Source organism: Mastigoproctus giganteus, chromosome 6 (genome assembly GCF_048544385.1).
Source record: "Mastigoproctus giganteus isolate SK-2022 chromosome 6, ASM4854438v1, whole genome shotgun sequence".
Classification (NCBI taxonomy): domain Eukaryota; kingdom Metazoa; phylum Arthropoda; class Arachnida; order Uropygi; family Thelyphonidae; genus Mastigoproctus; species Mastigoproctus giganteus.
Genome location: NC_143580.1, coordinates 93,785,906 through 93,810,681, shown reverse-complemented (window position 1 = coordinate 93,810,681; position 24,776 = coordinate 93,785,906). Strand labels below are relative to the sequence as shown.

The 24,776-nt window shown below is 34.9% G+C and overlaps 1 protein-coding gene across 1 annotated transcript in view; it reads left to right on the top strand.

Annotated features, from left to right (window-relative positions):
- Positions 1 to 24,776, top strand: part of LOC150084465 (cell adhesion molecule Dscam1-like) — a 421,339-nt gene that overhangs the window by 388,938 nt on the left and 7,625 nt on the right. The window contains exons 25-26 of the mRNA XM_090376247.1: positions 10,203 to 10,323; positions 14,975 to 15,093. Coding sequence (XP_090232373.1) covers positions 10,203 to 10,323; positions 14,975 to 15,093 — 240 coding nt within the window. The remainder of the gene's footprint in view (positions 1 to 10,202; positions 10,324 to 14,974; positions 15,094 to 24,776) is intronic.

Sequence of the window (24,776 nt, the reverse complement as noted above, 5' to 3'; positions counted from 1 at the left end):
CAATAGTTTATATCATTCTCCATATCCCGAATATTAGATTCGGGATCTGATGACAAGAAAAACTGGTGGAAGTGGTTACCGGTAGTTCAGGTTCATAGGATATTGGCATTACAGCTCAAGGAATGTTACTGGAATACACAGTGCTTGTCCTCCACATTATAACCTGCTAAATTTACGGAATGTAGCAGTCATTAATATGATCTCGAAGTTCCCTCCACAACATGGAAATAGCAAATGTCATGGCTTTGTTTTTACCACATTTCCATAATCACAAGCTCACTACACAGCACAGCACACTTTATAAGGTGGCCCAACTTTAATGTTGATCACTTAATTTAATTCCAAAATATCCAGCGTGTATAATTTTCACAAATGATGTTATATTGTTTCATTTCGCTGAAGCACAGTTACCGCCGCAAATGTCAAAAAGTATATTTGGATTTTTCACGCAACCTCGAGTTGTCATTGTCAAAGACAGAATATGAAAATCACGTTACAAGTAGATACCAGTTAGCACGACTGAATGCTGAAGAAACACTTCGCAGGTTTATACAGCTACTTGAAAAAACGTAGTTGTATAAACCTCTTAAGTTTTATATAGTAACCTGGACATGTCTAAACACTGCTAGGCAGAACTATACCTGTCAGTCACAAAGGTAGTAGTAAACATACACGTATAGATGGAATGTGTGTTATAAGAAAACAATTCATACTCTTTATAAAAAAAAAACAAAAAACTATACCGTGACTGGTAAAAACGGATTTTTAGAATTAGCACTAGATCTACACCCAGCTACGCAATAAATTTCGGAAACATCAAAATCTATGCATAGCAGTGCAATTATTATTTAATTTTATAATTATTTATAGAAAAAAAAAAAAAGAGTTTCGAACACGTCTTTCTTTAGCTGCTGAGCAAACAAAAATAAGTAATTTTGATTACTTAATTACGCCTTACTTTACCTTTCCTCCGAAACATTTAATGAGCATCTGTGATTTCCATGGCTAATTTAATCTATTAATATGAGTTGCACTACTGGCGTGATGGATGACATTTGGCATACCTCTTCAGATCTCCAACACTGAGGAACTAAATATGCAGGAGTTCGAGAACTCATTAACTCAAATTTTTTATCACCTCTTCTCCAAAGAGCGGTCGAGCACCTCAGCCTCTCTTCACAGATGCCTTCCACTTTGAAGCATGTTTACTGATAAGTTGACTGTTCATGTGAAGGAAAACTTCTTTCGAATAGATACCATCTGAAATAATGACTCGTTTGATTCATAAATCAAAGAGCCAGCGTACAGTTTCTTTTGCTTTTCAGCTCCTGGCGACAAGCGATTTGTGACTGAGCGATTTCTCTGTTTTTTGAATTGAGATTTTCTAGGGCGATTACAAGTTCTTTTTAAGTTTCTGCTTTTATTAAATCTTATTTGATAGCAACTCTTCTTTCAAAGAGTATCTGAAGAGAGCATTACAGTTACCTTTCTCTATCATTTTTCATAGTTTATGTAATAACCCATGCAAATATTCACTTGGTCACACAGGTCGCTGCACTGCTCCTACCTCCTCATTGCTTGGACAGAAAGAGCCAGTCCCAAGGCTAAAAAGAACAAATTATATCTTCAGGCATTTTCTCCAGTGGAGCCGACAGCGACAACATTTAAAATCCTAAGAGATTGAAAAGAGAAATGCGTAAACAAGAAATGCCGCCACGATATCTCCTTATTCGTTCCTTAACAAATGTACCCAGGAACAAACTTTCTGCATTTCTTTTTTCGAAATATTTAGAAAATGCTGCTGGCCGCTTAAAGCAGGTAAATACTTGAATTAAGAAAGCTACTTGTAGAAACGCTGACACAAAAGCATGCAGAAGCTCTGCTTAAACTTTCATCCTTTAATGGCATTCCCGGCAAAGTCACCTCTCACGCCACTCTAAACACTTTAAAGAGAGTCAACAGCAAATTGGGACCGATTAAATGTGTCGTAGGAAGGAATAGTAGACAAGCCTTAAGAACAAAAGGTCACACGCAAAAAGATGGCGAGCATTAATTAATCGTAATTACTTTCGATAAGTCGACTCTAATTATAACAATAAAAGCAGGTTACGTATTGTGTCATATTCATCCATATATGCAAAACAAATGCTGCACTGTTAGTGCCAAAAGTTTTGCCAATCACAAACAACATGTCGGAACGACGAAATTTGTACCGACCGGATTGCGAGCTTTAATTTCAAGAAAGGCTTTAAAATATCCAGCTCTAATCGAACTTATTCAGAGTGGGTTAAAAATTGTTTGGTTATTGGTTAAAATTTGGGCTTAAGGGAATTAACAGAATTATGTAGGTTAATGTTATGAGCAAGGCAACAGCCAGAAGATTTTAAGCCTGACTACAGTAATGATACCAATATAAAAGCAAAGCGACGAAACATGTAGTGAAATGTAAAGATTTTTGAACTATATGTTTGGTCCAGCATGCGGCTAAGAACTAAGATATTCCTTAAGTGCAAAAGGACACTTTGGTTTTGTGATGGTGACAAGTTCTCTCGTGGTAAGAAACTGCCATGGAGTATTTGTCTCCATTATGTATATATTTGCAATTCGGAAATAAACATAATTATACCAACGAGCGCTTTATTATATTAAAACAAAATGCAGAAAAGACTTCCCATTGGATAGAATGGATTAAATTATCGAATATATCTAAAATGTGAGAAGAGGAATGAAAGACGAAAAGAATGATTAGTAGATAATATTGGGACAAAAATAATAGTTAGGGTAGGGCAAGGTGAAGAAGAAGTGTAGATAAGATGTATGGGGTGAAGATGAGAGGGAAAATGAGAGTGTTAGATTTGCAGATGATATGGCACTGGTGGTTGTGAGGAAGGATTGCAAAAATTGTTTAATAACTTAAAAGAAAACTGATAGGTTTACGATGAAAATAAACAGTGAGTAGACAAAGGTTATGAACGTGGAAGAGAAATGATTGAAATAGCAGGAGAGAGAATAGAATATCCGAGAGAGAGAGAGAGAGAGAGTATATGTAGGATAGGTATTTTGGAAAGCCTAATGGTGAAAGAAGTTTAGGGCATCAGAAAACTAAGAACAACAATAGCGATTGGGTAAAAAAATCTTTTGGGAAATAAAGAAAAATGTTATGTAGGAGAGGAGAAATTGGTTTAAGGAAAAGATTGGTATGATATCTGGTATAGAGCAGAGATAAGGACGTTGAGAATCGAGGATATTAAAAAATTAGAAAGCTTGGAGATAGTCGTGGACCAAGATGGAAAAACAAAAGGATTGATAAAGTGAGAAATGATGAATTTTTGAGAAGTTGGGCAAAAAAAAAATGTTTGATAGAAGAAATTGGATTGGATATGTGTTGTGAATTAAGGAATTGATGGAGTAATAAGGGAAAATTTCAAAGTAATAAGGGAAAAGTTGAGGTGAAGATGCTCAGAGGAGGATTAAAGGTAAACTGTGACTGATGGATTGAGAGAGAATGGTGGATATTACCAGATAAAGAGGAAGGCTGAGGATAGAACAATATGGAGAAGTAGTTAAGTGTATGCTTGGACCTGCTCTTGGAAGAACGCTGATGATGATAATAAATAAATACAAATTGTAAGTTCCATTCTTAATCCCCTTTTTGAGAATAAATTCTTTTGCATTTCCCACCAAAAATGATGTTTCATTTTAATCGAAACTAACTTTTCTGGGAATAAAGCTTTTTAAAAATTGGCAGATCTTTTCTAATTCTGTCATTAATAATAATGATTTCGTTTGGCATCAAGTGAAACCATGTAACTTACACAGCCCAATTCATTAATCCCCTCTATTCCTGCTTTATTGTTATTGTGACAATTCTCTGAATAGCTCATCATTTTTGTAGGAAAAATAAAGATATATTTATGAGAAGAAATAATTATGAATCTGTACAAAGAGATTGTGTTCTTTCTTACTAACGTTCGTCAGATCACTAAAGAACTTGGTTAATAATTCACTTCGCCTGATCAGAAAAGACTAAACAGTGATTAAGTTACCAAGTCGGCATTCTGCTAGATTAATGTTATTTAACCTTCATATTTTTCAGAAAAATCATTTTTACCTGCAGGCAGTTCCTGGTATACCAGTGGTGTTGCATTTGCGACATAACAAAAATACCTGTAAACCTTATTTTATATGGACATTGCGTAAGCAGCCTTCAAAAAAAAAAAAAAAAAAAAAAAAAAAAAATGTTGCGAAACTTTGTTTGGAAATTAGTACCTGAAAAATTTGGTGCGACTATGCTGGAACCAAAACTAACATTGATTATTAGCGCCATACGAATGCATATTCTTTGCATAAAAGCTTCTTGATGTCTTCAGAAAATGTGTCATTAAAGGTAGTTGTTGGTGTCGATATACACAAGGTTTTCTCATTCCATGGATGTCACATAAGAGACATTTGTGAGAATAGTTGGATGTTAAAGGACCACTAATTAAATAGTTTATTGGCTCTGATGTTACCGGAAAAGAATATTGAAGCGTTCTTCTGGCGTGAAGTTCCCAAAAGGAATGCAGTACAAGACAATCTGACCTTTTATCGCTAATGAATCTGCTTCAGCAACATGTCACTCCTTTTGTTAAGTGGAATAATTTATTACTTCCACAGTTTTAGTCGGTATTTCCTTTTTGCGTTAAATTATTATAATGACTTGCTTTGCTGTGATTAAAAAGAAATTATAAATCGTACAAAACCTAGGAGTAATATAAACAGATGTAAAGCAGTTGAAATGAAAAGTCAACAATGAAAATTAATAAGAGTTTAGCTAGTGGAATATCTGAATGGTAGTGAAGTATTAAATTATTATAAAACACTGATTTCGATTGGAAAGAACTAAATGAATTAAGCACTTTACGTGGCAATAAATTACATTGAAAGAAACGTTCATGCAGAATTCCTGTTCAAATACAAAACAAACATTTTACGCCGCATGTTAATCATAAACACTGATAACATGTTGAAGGATATCCGCTTAAGGCATTCTTTCAAAAATGAAGAATTAAAAAGAAAACAATTTCAAAGTAATATTAAGGATTGCAAAATATCTACAATTACGGTTATTTTCAAGTTTATGCTATCTGAGGAATAGTTAAGGAGCTGCCGCTGGAAAAAAAAAATTCATCAATTTCATGAAATTAATTAGAATAAATCCATTTTCTTAATGTACTGAAGGAACATCCCGCGTTATTGGTATTGCAGTAGAAATATCAACAACACCTAATAATGAACGCATTTGCAGGAACACCTTTGCGCCCTTTGTTTTTGTAAAGTTGTCTGTTTCAAAATTCTTAGTTTCACAGCGTGCGTGCTTTACATGTGTTGTCTCATTAATCTCCCCCCTTTGTATGTGAGCATGCGTCGCTCAAATGTGATTAATGATCTCATCGTAAACTGTGTTGCTTCACCGCATCCATTTCGTCCATCTGTTCTTCAAGAATGGTAACTTTGGATAGAGTCAGAGCAAATTACGCAAGCACAGGATGTTTTCTTTATGTTTTCACTTCGTTCAATTAATATAGAAGTAGACTGGGTTCCTTCAGGTTGGTAGAAGATATTTCCGATCAATTTCCTCAGAAAGTTTCCAAAGTTTATTCAGTCCCTTTTCATATCTGCCATGAGTAGATAACATCTAATCGAAGGTGTATATTATGACTGAGATGTATTTAAAGCAAGAGTCGAAATGATTCTTATAACATAAATGATTTTAATTAAATTTATTATGCAATTTCTTTTTAATATCGTTTCATTAAACAGACAAAAATTAAACAGTATTCAATATATAATTTCATACTCATTAGTGGATTTTTCATTTGAACTCATTAATCTTTGTTTTTTAATACTTTTAAAAAGATTACTTTCAAATTACCGTTGGTTAGCTATCTATGAGAAACCAAAATTGAATGTTTTCCCTTAATTTTTGTCATGTATTTGCAGACATATGTTCATTACTGTGTAGAAATTTTCCGAATTTTTATGATTAAGTGAAAAAATAAGACATGACGCCATAACATACTTGCATTGATAGTCTCCTGCTATTGTTTCATTTATGAGAATACTCTAAAATTATTATGATATCTTTGATTTTCAAAAAAGCCAATTGAATAATATCAGGATAAGAATAGACATATAAGCAGATTTATTTGAATTGCGATTTCGAACAATGCATTTAAGTTACTCTTAAGGTTTTGTTCTCATATGAATAGTATATATTTTTGAAATAAATGAATTATTCTAATTGTGAGAGTATATCAAAAAAGTCGCCACCTTTTTACTGACGAACTTCCTGCATTACATCAAATAAAACTTTCAGTATCCGGGTGTATCTTTAGATATCAATTACTTTTTCACATAATTATCCCATTTATCTATATAGTCGCTTGTCATAGCATAGTCATTTTTTTAAACCAATGGGTAAAAAATGCGACACGTTGCCTAAGCTGCCCTTTCACCGCATGTAGATCGTCGTCCTCATTGTATTGAAGTCCTTGTCTTAAAAGTTACAGGCAGCAATTCGCCAGAAACAACCAATGCACAGCCTCATGTGATGCTCTAAATCCAGGACCTCCTGAGAACCTTGGACTGAGAGGTTCTTGACCGAACATACCAAACCTTGCCCTTCCCAATAGCCTATCTTCAACAGTTTGTGAAAACATGGCTTACTCAGTAGAATGCAACTTTCTGCATCTGCTGTATAGGAAAAAATTGACTGAATGTAGTGATAACTTCCTGAACAAACTGAACGATTATGTGTATACCTTTATTTGTTCGATACAATAAAAAAGATCTATGGAAAAAGGTGGGAAACATTTTTGTTTGATACATCTTCGGTTAAACTTGATCCATTACATTCACGTATAATACGTCTCATACAATTTAACATCAAAATTTTCCATCAAAAGTGCATTGAACAAATTTAAACTATGAAGACGCGTTTTGGAGAATTAAAAATTCTTCGTCGCAAAAATATCACTAATTTCACAATCAACTCGAAATCCTTTCCAAAAAGGATAAAAACAAACTTATATAAAATAAACAATAAGGTAAATAAATCATGTCATAAGTTAAGTAAATATGTTTGTAGAAGAACAGCAACTTGCCTTCAGTTAGGTCACAAGGCCCATAAGTCTAATCAGTGAAATCTGACTAAAACAACGAAATTCGACTACCAGTTGGGCGAGACATGAGACGAAAAGAAAATACATTCCATTCTCTTCAAAGCACAGCATTTTATAATATAATAATTTGAGGTAAAATCAAACGAAAAATATCAGTGTTAAGTGTATTTGGAATGAATTATTTATCGGAGTAAAAAAATCTCGTATTCAGCCAGACGTAATATTTGTTCAGACATCGTTCAAAAGGAATGTATTAATGGACTGTAGTGGAATCAAGCGAATGAAATAAAACAGCATTGCTATGCTTTAGATACCCAGCATCATAGGTATAAATAAAAGATGAGATGATCAAATGAAATTCTAGAATATTTATTTATTTATAATCCATACTAAGCAGGTAGGCAATTCCCAATAATGGTGAGCAATAGATAAATACGGAAATACCAAGTACATGATAAAGAATGAAATACCAAGTACATAATATATACAAAAAAGAGAGGATGAGCAAGATTTGGCAAAACACACACACAGAAAAGGAAAATGGTAGGAGGGAGAATATTATGTAGTGGGAATCGATTAGCTGATCTAGAAATTGGAAAGAACTTATCGTCATCTGAAGCATAACTTTTACTTCTCTAAGAGAATCTAAAAACAAAACCGCTTTCGGAAATCAAGAAAAATAATTTTACCGAGTTTATATGAAAAATAAGTGTTCGGTTTTAGTGAGCAGGAAATAATATCTAGAAAACAGGTTGGAGTATTGATCACTGCTAAATACAAATTCATCGTGTACCTTAATATGAGAGCTTTAATAACTTTTAAATGTTGAATCAAATGAATGGAGATTAGTGTTGGGGTTCCACACAGATACACTGAAATCACGTATAGGAAGAATTTTGGCTCTTTATGAGGAAGGAAGAGGGGAAAAGTAAATAGGTTGAATGAAGCAAAGTTGTTTGGAAAACTGTGCCATGTTTTCATATGAAAACATTTGAGACGTGTGATCTGAAAGGCAGTTTGAAGCTAATGTAACTTCTAAACCTACGACTGCAAAGGCACACTGGACAAGATGAGGGCCGGCATAGTAATCAGAAAAATGAAAAAAAAAAAAAAAATCCGTGGCCGGCTTCGATAAGCTAAACTGATTCTGGAACGTTTACAATGAGCAAAACAAGGACAATTAGTTGTTGTCTAGACTAGTCGTCAAAGAGAACGAGCATATGCTGAAGATGTGTATGGCTACTAAGAGAAAAGTTTGAGGAGAAAAATTGCCATTATACACAAACCACAAAATAAGAACCAGGATGCCAAAAGTGAGGGAAGATAGTTTATGTAATAATTGAAAGTAGATGCATTTTGCGGAACGGAATTCCAGTGAGAGCAGCATTAAAGAGGAAGTGATTTGGATAGTGATAACGCAATGGTCTTTGGAAGAATAGAAAACCAATTTAATTAAAGGGTCTCAAATGCTGTACTAATGCAATCTATTGATCAACACTGTGAATAACAGCAAAATAAAAATCTCTGGAAAAAAAAAAAAAAAAAAAATAGTTACTTGAAAGAACAGCAAGACCGAAATATTTTATTTCTAGAATATATTTTCGATTCAGAATTTACACCAATAATTAATAATTTTATATTTCGCATTAACGTCATCAGAAAGCTGTTATATGATGTACCTACTGTTAAGCAGACAAAAATATTTTCGTTCAAAAATAAATCCACTGAGGACCAGCGGAAAGATAAATTGGATTGGAAAAGAAAACTGCGCAAAGCCTATCAAGTTGACTATTGTAGGATTACGCTATGATAATCAGTAAATTTTAGAACACGGCTATGCTGTTGCCTATACTTAAAGGGATTTCAAGAAACCTCCTGAGTCACTTTGTTTTCCATTGTATGACTTCTGTTTGAAGATTCCAGGCTGTCTCTTTTTTTTAAAAAAAAGAAATATCAAAAAATGTATTCTGCTTACAAGACTTTTCGCGAGTAATATGCAGCATATTGTAATATATAAGACCATAGGATTCATTCTGAACTTTCTAGAAGTGCATATGATGCCAAAAGATTATTAGGGATAAAGAAAAGATAATGGAGAAGCTCGATGGTGTTTTAGTGAAATGTAGTCACATCCAAGCCTTTAAAGTGCCACTCAAACTATATCCTGATTATTAATTACTATTTATTTGCTATATTCAAGGCTGAAAAATGCAGTGAGAGATAACAGAAATAGTTAGTTATTATGGAAAATAGAAATTAAGCAGAGAAGCTTTGTCGTTATTTATTTTTTTTTAACAATTTTACCACTGTTAGATTCTAAACAAAGAGGTTTTTAAATGTGTCGTTCTGCATTAATGAAATTTTGGTGGAAATGTTCAATGGCCTCATGGCCGACGGAATTATAGTGTTATTCTTTCGAACTCCTCTAACGAGATTTTCAAAATATACCAAATTGATTTTATAGGTTGAGTTTAATGTTGCCTCGCCATTATCGTATTAAGGATACTTCATGATCAAAAATTCTTACTTTAACTGACAAATGAAATAGTTAGAAGGTAGCAGCAAAAACCAGATGATACCATATTTTGAAGAAAAAAAAAAGACGTCGTCAACTAGAAGAATAAAGACAAAAAACTATTTTAAAATTTAAAGGAAAGGAATGGGCTGCAGAGAAGTGTGCTGCCTACGGTTACATCGACTGATTAAGAAAAGAAACAAATTATTATGACCATGAAGAGAACAGGCGAATAATTAGTTAAAAGAATTGCCAATATAGAAATAAAAAAGGGAAACTATTAAAGTAGGATAGTAAGAGAAGTAGAAATTACAAAAGGGAAAGCTGTGTGAAGTAGAAAAGCGTTATCAGAATAATGATTGAGAGATAAAACTAGAGTTACCTGTTTCATTTGATGGAAAGAATTAGTGTGATTTCTGTACATTGAGAATGAAGAGTATAATTTTAAGGTTATTCAAATTAACAATCTGTCGATAATATTAGTGTCATTATTGCTGTCACATAATGATTTCATTTCTTTTTAGCTTATAACTTAGGAAGTGGACAAAGATATTCTAGAAAAGAAGAAATAAGATATGAAATACCCGATAGGCAAAGCATAGTGAAAAGTGAAGTGACTCGATTATGGAGAGAAGAAGGAGATGGGTATGGAATTGTAGATTGAATAATATCTAGTGTGATCTAAATTAATAATAAAGTTAGAAGTTGCTTCGAGCTGTTTCCGTTTTGTTATATTAATTTCCAGAACGAATTACACGTTAACTTCCATCGTAATCGAAAAATAAATATTTGTGCTGGGATTGTATTAATGTCAGTTTTTATTTTAGCTGGGAAGAAACTGAAGAGCTAGACTCATCATATACGTTTCTATATAGATTATATGTAAATGGAGAATTTATTTCAAGATATATTCTCATTTTGGTTGTTGCTTTGAAATTAAATGAGTGGAATACAAATGATATTTTAAAACTATAAAATGACGCCATGTGTTTTGTTTATGAATGAATACCCACAATTAAAATGTAGCAAAGGATAATCGCCACTGCATGTATTTAACCACTTATAAGAAGTATGAAGTAAAACAAAAAAGTGTAAATTGTTTCTTATTACGGAAATAACAGAATTCTATTATCAGAATTCTATTATCAGAAAAATGTTAAATCTGAAAATAACTTGATCCCAAAATGCACTTGAAGACGAGTTTTTAAAAATGATAAAATATGATTTATAATGAAACAGTTTTATATCTAGCTTGAAACAAGGTTGCTCACATGAATCGCACCTCTGGATTTTGATAAATACCATATTAACCGCGTCCGAGAATCGCTTTTATACGTCCTTACTGTACCTTTCCCAAATGTACAGTAAGGAAATGATGTCACATATTCAATACAGCCTTGTGCAAAAAAATTTTGTCAAGAAATCTCATGCTGCTTAGTAGAAATGATTTTACATACTGTAAAGTAGAAATGATTTTAACTGATTTTATGAAGAGAAAACTTTCACAAGATAAAAACATTCACAAGAAAAACTGTTTTCATGACCAAATGAAAAAAGTTCACTTGCCTGAAAGAAGCTTGATTACCAGTTGCCTACAAACAGCAAAAGAACTGTTCGATAACAGTGATAAGAACGACAATTTGTATTTACCATCGGTTTAGATTTCTAATGGCCCCAAGCCTTGAAATAGTATCGACGAAAATGTTTTCTACTTTAATAAAAATGGAGCTTACGAATATTTTTAATTTGATTTGATCTATTAAAATAGAATTTTTTTTAATACTTATCCTGTTTTATTAGATCAAACAGATTACAAGCAGAAGGACACATTTAGATTCTTAAGATAAAGACATACTTAAGAATAAATTGTTTTAGATTATAAGACTGAAAATACTGAGCACCATGTATTCTAGGCTGGAAAATAATTGAGCTTATTGAAGCAAAGGAAAAGTTGACTTCAAAATTTGCATTACAATTTATGCTAATTTTATACTACATTTCAAAATTCCCTATAGAGATCGTTTTACCTAATCTTAAAGATTTTTGAACTTCAATTAAATAAACAAGTTAATTAGTTCAACTTCAAATAACAAACCTTAAAATTTCAACCTTATTAGATTTCCAAATAACTTAAGAGTGGCGATTAGCGTCCTTCCCCATGGGTGTTTTCGTAAAACACCAATTTTACGAAAATAAACATTTATCTGACTGTCAACAGTGACCTACCAGGCATTAAGAATCCCCAGATAAAGGAATTCCAGATCACTGGGCAGCAGTGATTTTACTATATTCATGTAAGATTTACTTAAAGATACTACTCTTGGGTGAAGAGCTGTTGTTTTTGTAAAGGTGAATACAATGGCCTGTATTCGTATAGAAAAATGCATGAGATGATTATTTACCAATAGGAAACACAGAAATTTATAGTAAGTACAAATTAATTTTCAATGAAGTCACTAAGGGGGTTGGGCAAGCTAAGGCAGATGTCTTTGGCTAAGAGGTAAAAGAAAGTAGCAAAGAACTCTTTGCTTATGTTAACACCAGAAGGAAAGGGATGAGCCACATTAGCCCAAAAGGCATAAATAGAATGATATTCCTATTCAGAATACTGAAAAACTGACGGAGAAAAACAGGAGAAAAGAAAAAGTAAGTATCTACACCTGATATCGTGTTCGAATTTCAGAAGTCTACTCGTGTCTCATTTTCCGCTGAACTTAAATCTCTCCATTTCCACAATGATGATGTTTTAAATGAAACAATTTCGTCCCCCCCCCGTAATCCAGCCATTGTTCCGCAGAGTCCAATCTCCGTGGTTAAAAGTTACACAGATCTCGGGGACTCTTGACCTCAAACTAAAATTCAAATCTAATATTAAGCATTTGCTAATCAGGATCTCTTGTATGCATTGACGCATCCAAATGTTCGTGATGTTACAACAAAGAAATCCGGTGAGATTGGCAAAAGGGCGTCCATATGAAAAAAGACTGAATATGTGGGTTGCACAGCTTGGAAATTAGGCACCTTAGAGGTGACTTGATTGAAGTGTTCAAGGCTCTGAGAGGCAAAAGTAAATGAATGAGGACGAAATGTTCACGGTTATAAATAATTCTAGAACTAGAAACCATAAATTCAAGTTACAGGGAGAGATGTTTAGACTGGATTGCAAGAAGTTTTATTGTAGCCAGCGGGTTATAAATTACTAGAATAAGTTACCTACATGGGTGGTGGAGTCTGACAGTTTGGGGAAATTCAAAGGTCAGCTGGATAATTATTTCTATTTCCTTTTCTTTTATTATTTATTTTATTTTATTATTTTACTATATTTTCTTTATTTATGTATTTATTTATTTTTTTACCCTGGGCAGCATAAGTCTTGGGCTTCCTTGCACCATATGGCCATTACTAATACTAAAAGAGATAAATCACGACCATTATCTATTCCACAGTATTCTGTTCTGCTGAAATTTGGGCATTTGCAGCGTGCACTAGAATTAAGCGACTTTGTTATAGTTGAGTTTTGGGTTCTGAAGTAAGTTACCTTTAAACTTCATCTCCCTTCTCAGCTGCATACAACAGACATGGTTCAATCACTTCAAGTTCCACGTCTCTCAACAGTCATTGACACCAGACACCCAATTTATTACCACCAAACTTCTCACTGGAATGATTTTTTGAAAATGTGTCGCAGGCAATTTCACAGCAACCGCTTCGGTCGTCCCAGGAACTCCATCTTAATCTCCAACGTCTCCATCTGTCTAATAGATTTCTACCATCACAAATATTCCCATTTGCTCATTTCTTGAATGCCGACTTCACAAAATGTTTCACAGACAAAGTGTAAAGGCGAAAAATCCTTCAGCAGGTCTTCCCTGTCTAAACATCACTGTGGTGGAATGGAATAGCTGGGAACCTCCGCCCACTGCGAAGTTAATTTTTCTGGTTTTTGTAACTACCACGTTTATGGCTGAAACAATCATATGCGACCTTTTGTTTTTCAAAGGCCGCACAAGATTGACAAACATGACTATTTTTTTAAATTTATTTTAATTGTTTAATATATTTGTTTTAATAAGTATATAGCTCTTATATAAAAGAGCAATCTTGGATTCACAGGAGATCCTCATAGGCAGGGAATGTGCAAATGTCTCTCATACTCATAAAAGGTGATAAAAGGGCGAAATGAGTAATTACAGGCCTCTAAACCTGACTTTTTCCCTAGGAAAGTAACGCAATCAGTGGTTAAAGAAATATTACAAAAGCATCTTGACAGGAAGGCTGCCGTACGAAAATCACAGCATGGATTTGTTAAGGGAAGATATTGCGTGACCACTCTGATTATTTACTATGAAAAATAAAATAATTGGAGGAGAAACTTTAGGCATTGTATACTTAGACTTCAGTAAAGCTTTTGACACTGATCCTCGCAAAAGATTGCTGTGCAAATTGGAGCAGTGCGGCGCTGGAGGGCAAGTCACTGCTGTGGATGAAGAGATGGTTGCGAGAAATTCTTATTTATCTTTTCGCCCCAGCATGCAGTAGCCAATCTCATTGGAGAGCGTAGGCTTTTCCCCTCTTAATTATACAAGGTTTTTCAGCCGCATAGCATGTAAATTTCCTCGTTAATTCACACTTGAACGGATACAATATGCTAGCAAGACCTGACCTACGATTCCGACGATTCATCAAACCCAAAATAGTTTGGGATTTTAAAGATTTAATGTTTAATAATTGTGAGGTAAGGATCCGTTTTCATGTATCCTCATTACATATGTATAAATAAAAAAAAAAATCAAAGCCACGTGATCTCCCATTTTAATAATTTTAGTAAGTCTTATGAAAAAGTTATTGAATAGATAGCAATAGTATATTTGCCATTTATTGTTCGACAGTTATCCATTCCCAGTACCTCTGGTATACTGATGAGCTTGAACGGTTTGTCGTATCCTCCTTTTAAATACTTGCTGATATTAAGCCACCCTAACAATGATACCAGTCATAATCTGATACAGGTCTGTTAGATTGAGTGATGACCAACATATATATATATCAAATTGGTAGCAAAAATATGGATGTTGTGAGAATTTTTGTTCTGAAGCTTCAACTTACCGGAAAAGGATGGTAATCTGTACATTTATTCATTTTTGTTACTAAATTACGCTATACATATTTATGTCACCCTGATATAAATTAACAGATTTAACTGACTGTACATGAGATTTTCTAAATTTTCTGGCACTTAAGTCACATTTCTGTTTGCTTTTGTTTCTTTAAGAATAATCAAATTAATAATTTTCAGGAATTCAAGCACCGAGTCGGACAACGAAGACTTAGTGTATTCCCTCCACTCCACACCATCAATTAAAGCTGTTAGGGATGATGGCAGAGAGTGTTCAGAAACAGAATGCGACAGACTTTGTAAGTACAGATTTTTCTCCCATCAAAATGATTATATAAAGTTTAAATTTCATAGTATTTATTTATAGGATGATTCAAACGAAAACTGCCAAAAAAAAAAAAAAAAATACACAAACGTTTTCAATCAAAGTTAAACGTAACCTATTTTAATCTTCAGTTTAGTCTGTATTACTTTCCGTTTTCTACACTTCCTCGATCACTGAACCAGTGATCGGAGTAATTCGTGCATCTTCGCCTTATCTGCTTCAACTTTCAATCAGAGAAACAAATATATTTACTCAATTTGAAGTATACGACTTCAACCCTTTGCGGAAGTGTTACTGGTCTTGTTGGTGGGATCCCCCTCCGAGTGTTTATTTCCTTGTTCAGTAAAGGTGAACAAGAACACAGCACGAAGTCTGCTTGGTACAGAATTGAAAGTAATAATCAAATGTAGAAAGAGTGATAAAAGAGCGTGCTTTATGGTCGTAATTCCGAATAATAGATGTCGAGATTGGTTTGCCGTTGCTCTTTACATGTTTCAGTATACTAGCTAGCATTAATGATTAATTTCATCCGTTTACAGTTTTCATTTGAATTAGCTTCATAACATTCAAATATAATATTAGAATAGAAGGAAGGATGAAGAAAAGCACAATTCCTAACACCAACATGCACAAAAGAGCAATGTGAGAGTGCAGAAAGTAATATTCAGTGCGAAGTATTATCACTGTTTGCACTTTCTTTTCGTATCCAGACACCGGACAAAATTAGTCAACTGCGTATTTTTATAATTAATAATGTGTAACCCCCTCAATAATTACGTAATGAATTCTATTTGGTATGGATTAAGCTAGACGCTTAAATAATTCATATCAGTATTAGACTATTCTGAAAGCAATTAATCCGTTAATTCATTCAGGTAGGCATTCAAAATAGTCCCATGAATTTTCCTTCTCCGTAGAAATTTAAATCTAATGACCTCGCTGGCCAATCTGAATGTCCTGCCATTCCCTCACGTTCCAGGTTCTAGTTTAAAAGTGTAGGCGTGTAAACCGGACAATTGCTACTCCGGAAAACATGAGTGTCGAAATCATAATTTTTCTCAAATACCAACACATTTTAATCATTCCGAATATTTCTATAACCAGCCTGATTCATCCTATTGGTATTTCAAGTAAGGGGCACACGTCATAATATTTAATAAAAAAAAAAATCTCCAAAGCGTCACTGACTCACTACCAGCTTGTGCAACACCTTGCATACAGTTGGCTGAACTGCCTTGTTGCTTCTCTTGTGAATTCATCGTCTCGTATCATTTGAGTATATGCAAAATTTGGATAGGCCAAACCACATCACAGTTTTCTGTTGTCATCAACAGTCTGTTTTTTCCCCCTTTTTTTCCCAATTACTAGCTAGTATGAGCTAAAAGAACTTTTTTAATTCTTTCATGAGCAACTGTGAGCATTTGTCTTTTTTCAGGTACCTTCTACTTCGCACCCATGTTCAAATATGTTCACAATGTTCTCTTAGATCTCAACTAATGAGGTCCTCGGTTAATCGTTTTCAGCAGTTCTTGTATTGATTTAAATCGTTTTTGTTTACTAGACGCAATATTCATCTCCGATCATGATCACTTAGCATAGATTTGCGGGAAATTTCTGGTTGATTTCTGGCTGACACTGTTAATTTCTGAGAAACCAGCAAATTCAGATATTTCTTTAGCAGGATATCCTTTTAGATCTGCAGAATTATCTTTTCTTTTTGCGATTCATTCACATCTTTCGTGGTGAAACCCTTTTGTCTTCAGTTACAGCTGATGCACCTGTAAATAGAGAAAATGGATTAACCTCATACTCTGATTTCAGTGCTGTATGCAAATAAAACACACGTGCTCAGTATATTAATTATGTGCCCTAAATATCGCAAGTGACTAATCTTTCCCCCCCCCCATGTCTTTATATGTGTCTGTGCGTAGTCTCTGTTTACATAAAAAAATTTTGATGTAAACAAGAATATTTGAATTTAAAATTACAATTGACTGATGTGAGACAAGTATGATTCATGTGTTATTTAAATACTGTACTACGTATAAGTATAGTGCAAAAGCATCAATAATACATAGCCAAATCTGAATGAACAGAATGTTAGCAAAACGGCATCGTTTTAAGTTATATCTCATATTGTGAATACCTTCACAATGAGTTGCCATGATATTGCACTACTTCGAATAAGTAACGCTTCACCTGAGGAGAAGACTAATGTTACTTATTATCAGATGGATACGTTTCAGGGCTATTTTGTATTTGTGTGGGATAATAACTCGACTATCCAGTTGTTCCTATTAGACTTAGAAAAGCAAAAAGGTAGATGGAAAGTAATAGTAGGAGTGGAAGAGGAAAATAAACGGTGTAGAAGAATGAAAGGGACAGTAACTCCTTCAACTCACACCACTCAAACTCCTCGAATAGGCAACGCTTCCCCAGTGGAGCAGACTGTTGTTACCTATTCTTGGAAACTCCGGACATCATCAGGCTCCCCGTGGCGGCACCGTTTCAGGGCTATTTGGCCCTTCTTCGGAGGGTGGGTAGGTACCCGAGTGATGCAATGATGGCAAAACAGTTATGAAGTATAACTCCACAATATGAGCGATGCCTGATGGTGTAGCATGTGTTTAGACTATAAAGCGTTTAGGGCTAAAGCCTCAAGCTATGGAAAACTCTAGTTTAGACATAGTCTAAACTAGAGTTTTCTAAACTAGACTTTTCTCTAAACTAGAGAAAAGTCTAGTTTAGACATAGTCTAAACTAGACTTTTCCCACCCACCGAAGAAGGGCCACATAGTCCTGAAACGGTGACTCGGGTACCTATCCACCCACCGAAGAAGGGCCAAATAGCCCTGAAACGGCACCAGGGGGAACCTGATGATGTCCGGAGTTTCGAAGAATAGGTAACAACAGTCTTCTCCACTGGGGAAGCATTGCATATTCGAGGAGTTTGAGTTTTTGAGTGGTGTGAGTTGAAGGAGTTACTGTCCCTTTCATTCTCTACACCGTTTCTTTTCCTCTTCCACTCCTACTGTTACTTTCCCTTGGGGGGGGGGTTAATGTTGTATATATATATATATATATATAATTTATATTTAGATTTATTCCCCTATTTATTACTCCCCACTTGTGTGTCTGACTTTCAACTTCACAGAAGACTTCAGGTTTTGGGGGGGGGGGAAACTTCTAGATGTATATTATTCCCTTCGGATGGGCTCGTGTCCAGTACAACAAATAATTACACAAATATTATACATAAAAACAAGTTTATTATGCATATTTACAGTTAAATCATAACAAATCTCATTAAGAATAGAATTTCACTGTTTCAACACCAAGGTACTTACAACATATCCAGTCTCTTCCTATCTAACAGGCTCCTTTACAGACTTTTTTTTTTATCTCACCTTTCTCATTACGCATACACAGGTTAAATAGTTACACTCTTTATATGCTCGCCTTATTTCTGCTCCTGTTACAACACAATCAAATCATACCTCATAGGTGTCAATAACATTTTTTATCATTAAAGTTAAATATATCATTGATCATATTACTTTTATGTATCATCATAACTACCAATTTATTCTTTAATTCCCTATTCCTCTTTCTTATATATTTCTTTAACCATTGTCAGTTACAGAACTTGATCACCAAAATACAATGTTACATTCAAACACACCTTTAAGGGTTGGCAATATACATAAATTTTATCTCCACACATTTAATATTTCTATTTTTACTACAATTCCTTCCGTTCACTTTCTCATCTACATTACTATCCTCCTTATTCCAAATTACTGCCTAAACCAACCATAATTGCTTTAGAGTAGATTTTGCTCCTATTTGGTTCACCTATCTAATCTTATCTTTATCATTAAATTCCCCAATATCGTATTACAGTCCTTTCACTAGTATTTCACTTACAGTATTTTCAAAATAACTTTCTCTTATCATTGAATTCCCCAAATATCGCACTACAGTCCTTTCTCTAGCAGTTAACTTACAGTATTCTCAAATTAACTTTCACTTACTTAATTTCTATGGTCAGGTGTCTTCATAAGGGCCTTCTATCCTATCCTTATCCAGAGCTGCTATCTTCCGCCATCCAGGGCAACATCTTACAGCTTCCAGGGCGGGCATCATCATATGGCGTTCGCAACTGCTACTCCGCTTTCAGGATCTGCTACTTTGCCTGTAAGGACGGCTACCTTCTGTTCCAGGGTTGTTACTTTGCCTTTCATGACTATTTCAGGATGTTATCGCCTTCCTCGGTGGACTGGGTCTTCTAAGGGAATCTTCCTTTCTCATTCTCACTGTTTGCAGAACTCCCTTTAACTACCCCCTTCACGTTCATCTCCTAATTTCTCACTCACTACATTACTGATAACCTCACTTCGATTTTTTCGTCGGCTATTTCTTCATCTTTCAAGCAACTCTTCCCGACTCACCCTTTCACTAGCACCGCTCAAAAAATTCTCCCCTCTCCTTCTCTTCCTTTTTCACTCTCTCTCCTCTTGTGTCCGTATCCATCCACAATTTTCTTCCGGAGTTTTCCACGCGTCCCCACAGTGTTTTCTTCCAATCACTCTTTTCTTTTTCATTTTTCTCTTTTCATTTGTTGGAAGGCCTAGTTCAGCCTGCCACGTAGCACGTGATTCTTTATACCCCTTTCTTTACAACCTGATGACATCCGTCGTGTTCTTTGATGTCGGCCGAATACTCCAAAACAACTCTTCCTGTCTCATAACAGCTTGTCTCTATTGCACTCAAAAAAACCACAAAACGTGACACTGGATACCATAGCGTCTATTTTTAGAAACTAGTGTGTGTGCTGTTCAGAATACGTTTCCGGTGTGTGACCCCTCATAAACCTTAAGTTGTTTGTTTGCTATAGACCCCATGCAGGTTTGCCATAGTTTATCCTTGTATATACCCTAGTATAAGGGAAGTTAAGGCTGGACACTGCCCTCATTTCTACTGCTATTTAATTTTTATAACTCCTTCCAGAATAATTCTTATTTCTGTTTGCGATGTTACCACCTTATTCTACTAGCTGCAGGATCCAAAAAAAAAGGAAAAACCCATTTCTAAAGTCTTTATAAAAAAAATTTATTTATTTATTTTATTTTGTTTTTTTCCTTTTATGTAAGATTTTCGGATCTTACACCCTCTACCTTTTTGCTTTTCTAAGTCTAATAATGACAAGTGGATAGTCGAGTTATTATCCCACACATATACAAAATAGCCCTGAAACGGTGCCGTCTATGTGGTCGTATCCATCTGAGAATAAGTAACATTAGTCTTCTCTTCAGGTGGAGCGTTACTTATTCGAAGTAGTGCAATATCATGGCAACTCATTGTGAAGGTATTCACAATATGAGATATAACTTAAAACGATGCTGTTTTGCTAACATTCTGTTAATTCAGATTTGGCTATGTATTATTCACGCTTTTGCACTATACTTATACATAGTCTAGACTTTTCCATAGCTTTGAGGCTTTAGCCCTAAACGCTTTATAGTTTAAATACCGTACATATTTTTATCTTTGAACTAGCGATTTCTTTTTATATTTGACTTTGTAAATTAAATTTTACAAAATGAATTGTATGCATAATGAGGCTGACGCATACTTTGAATCTTTTTGTTTTCCGAGTAGCCCATGTGAAATCCATTACAGTATATCTGAAGTGGGTCATTATCAATAAAATTGAGATTCAGAGAGACATTCTCCCTAATTAGATGCAATCATTATTTCGCCCAACAGTAATTCTTCTTGGTTCGGTGTAATTTACTTGCCATGTATGTGAAAGTTAGTATATCATTATAGCTGTCAGCTAAGTTGAATTTTTCACTGATAATAACTGCATTATTAAATTGCCCTCCAATCGATTTATCAAAATGTTCGTTTAATCTTTTTAAAAGAAGATACAGTAACAGCTGTGTACGCCCTCCGTGACAGTATAATAGTTTTGTCATTTGTCACTCGTTTGGAGCGGGCTGGTTTCGAATCCCTTCGGAAAATGGAAGAATTTTTAAAGGCCTCTTCGATCGTCAGTGGAGTCGGTCGGTAAATGTACAAATATTGCAGTGTTTTTTCCGTAATAAATACTGTAGTTATGGAAAAAATTTCATTATTTTTAATAAATTAAAAAATTAATGAAACCCACCATTCGACCTCCTACTCCAAAGACAGAAATATTCATTTCGGTAATTTCTGTGTAACACAAGCTGTTATCAGTATGCTCTTTCGAATCTGTATTCACTAATAAAAGTGCACCTCGGTCCTTTGACAACTGTGTTCCATCCTTAGGTCGAGTCAGCCGATTGGGCCCACTCGGGTGCCACTCCTTTTTTTTTTTTAAAGACTATTAATTGGCGCTGAGTTAGCGGATCATTTGAGAAATTGTTTAGGCGCAAACTGCTTTTACTTTTCTAGTGCACTATTGAACGTTGTGTAGCAAAGACCTTGGAATTTGACAAAATAAAGGAGGTTTAAGAGAGAAAAGCAAGAAAGTTTAGGCTTTAAGTATAAATATAAACTTTAAAGTTACGAACTAAATGCTTCTTTGTACAAGAAGACAAGAGCCATCAACATGTACATACTTATGTGTATGCTTACAATAATTGTCCATTGCAAAAGTAGTCCGTCATGCACGTTTCATGAAAAATGACACAAATTGCTCAAAAATTTTCAATAAGAATATAAAATGTCTATAATAGGTTTCCTGCAAAACCACTCCGAATAGGACCCACACTTCTTAGATCCGATTCCTGCTGTCGTAATTATGAAGCTATAAACACAACTTAATAATTATGACGTATGGTAAAGTCAACAAGTCGTAAACACAATTTGTTGGCTTTACCGGAGAATAAGAAACTTGTTTTTAATGGTAACAAAAGAGTACATCTGGTTTAATCGAAGTGAAGTGAGATTTGCTAATTATATAATTAGCAAATCTCACTTATTTAAACCTATTTATCCCGCTTCTTTGCACAATAATTCCTTCGAACAGTTTAGTTTCTCGTAATCATAATTTTCTCCCATAAAGTGAACTTATTACTAACAATTTAGCATATGTTATTTTGGTTCGCAAAAACATTTTGGTAGGAAGAGCATTTTGATGTTCCAAATGATTACAATGCTTGGTTACGGGTTTAAGCGAGGATTTATTTATTTATTTATTATTTTTATTAAAGATTAGTTTCTTAACCACATTTCGTTCTTAAATTTTGTAATTTCAGTGTTTTGTCCCCTCAGTTATCCTTACTGTTGGCCCTACGATTTTTAATTTTAATAGTTTTTAAAGAGTTCCGAAGTGGATATATGGAGTGAATTTACGCGATTGAACGAGATTAATAAACACCTCTGTTACTGGACATGCAAGTGCTTAATATGTAATCCTCCTTCCATCTTCTCCTCACTTAGCATATCAGAACTGAACTATTTTTCAGTTCTTTCGGATATGCTAAGGGAGGCGATCTCTGGCTGCAACACGCACACATGGCGAGATTGAGGCTTACCCTGTCACCAAAATAATGAGGTTAACAGTTCAAGATAATTTACGATGAAGCTGTGCATTGCTCTGGTCAGAAATTACCGTAGAGAGTATCAACTGAAACTCATATCTAGTAGTCATACTTTTTTCAGTTAATTAGCTGCTCGGGGGTGAGCCTCAAAATTGCATTAATACCTCGATCCAGCAGTATTTATTTCATTATTCAACTCGTAACAACATATGCCGAGTAGCAATGACATCACGTTGATTACCAATGATGCAAAGGTGTTCTGGTCGTTTAGTGGGATTTGTTAATGCCGCACAGAAAATAAATGGGTTTTGCAGCCTGTATGCCCCTAATATTTATTATCACGGCTCAAAGTAAAGGGTTGGACAAAAGTCGCGTAGGGTTTTGCCATTTTTGTTTTTTTTTTTTTTCAAAATTGAGCGGATAAAAACACAAAAATTAAAACGTTGATTAATTTAATGTAAATTATTATTAAAACTAATTCTGAAAAATTACGTCACTTAAGTGACTCCCATTTTCAGCTTCATGAAGACCTAGTACTCTTTTGAGTGGATTTAACCTTACATTTCTCAAACATTAGGTTCTAAACCGTGAATTTTCTTACGGATGTTGTTTTTAAATGCCTCTATGGTTGCATGTTTGTTCACATAAATTCAGATTTCTTCATACGTTCCTTGAGATAGTCCCAAAGGAAGAAATTTGGGGCTGATAAATCAGGCGAAAGTGGAGGTAAATTAAATGAAGAATTTTTTGAGCTTATGCGGTCTCCAAAAAATTGATTTTATAAGGTCCGTAGGTGCCATACCCACACACTGCTCCTTCGAGCAGCGCGTGTATGCTGTTGCACAATCTTGTTAGAACCACATTGTTCAATTGCCTACAAGCTCTGGACATAATAAATTTCTAACCATGGCTCAATATCGATTGCCATTTACGTTGACAGCAGCACCATCTTCGTTCTTGAAAATGTAAGGACTAGTGATTCTTTCGGACGTAATACCACAATAAACTGTATAAAAAATTTGTGTATTTGTCGCTGGATTACTGAAACCCCAGAATCTGAAGTTTTACTTATTGACAAAACCATTTAAATGAAAACGAGCGTCAATCATTATCAGTTAGAGAATGAATTCGTCGTTTTCTCTAACCAATTCTTGAAAAGCAACGCCATATGGTAAGTGCTGATTCCGATCTGTTGGCTTCAAATCATTCACAAATTGCAGCTTATATAGGAATAGGTGTAAAGAGCTTCTCAAAATGGCTCAAGATGGCAAATAGCACAATCCGAGAATTCAAATCATTCACAAATTGCAGCTTATATAGGAATAGGTGTAAAGAGCTTCTCAAAATGGCTCAAGATGGCAAATAGCACAATCCGAGAATTTGAGAGCTACCTGGATTGCATCGGGCTCCGTATTAATGCACAGAAGTCTGCCCAAATGACCATAAGTTACAAGCAGAATAAAAATGACATCTCAATCTTTGTGAACGGGTCTAGTGTGGAAAAAGTGCACTCTCACCTGGACCTGGGTCTTAAGTGGGATGACAGACTCACCTTTGCTCAACACTTCGCCCATATGAAGACAAAAATATTCGCCGCTTTATGGGCTAGGCAGGAACTGGTAGGAATTAGGGATCCTCAGCTAGCGACCAAGTACATTTTAATGTGTGTCCTGCCAATTGCAATGTATGCCTCGCAAATCTGGTCTTCAGCTCCAGATTCACATTATAAGTCCGTCCTTGGGATCGAGTACTGGTTCTTGCGATGGCTTAGCAGAGTTGCTGGCCACCCTTTTACTATCTCAAGGGCCATTCTCTACTCAAACCTTAACATCACACCCTGGATGCAGCGGACAATTAACAGGAACATACACACTCTCGCACAAATGCTCACAGGCAGAGTGGATGCTCCAGTCCTGGATAATATTCTAGTTAAACCGCGTGCCACTGCTAGACGTTGCGGAGAACTAAATAATCCACTGCGTTCAGTCCTGAACAATCTTAGTAGCCTGCAAAGATTCTTCCCATCAAATACAGCGAAAATATTTAACTCACTACAGATAGATGCCGAAAAACTGTGTGAGGATGCAGCATACCGGAAAGAGATCTTCCAGGATTCGTACAGACT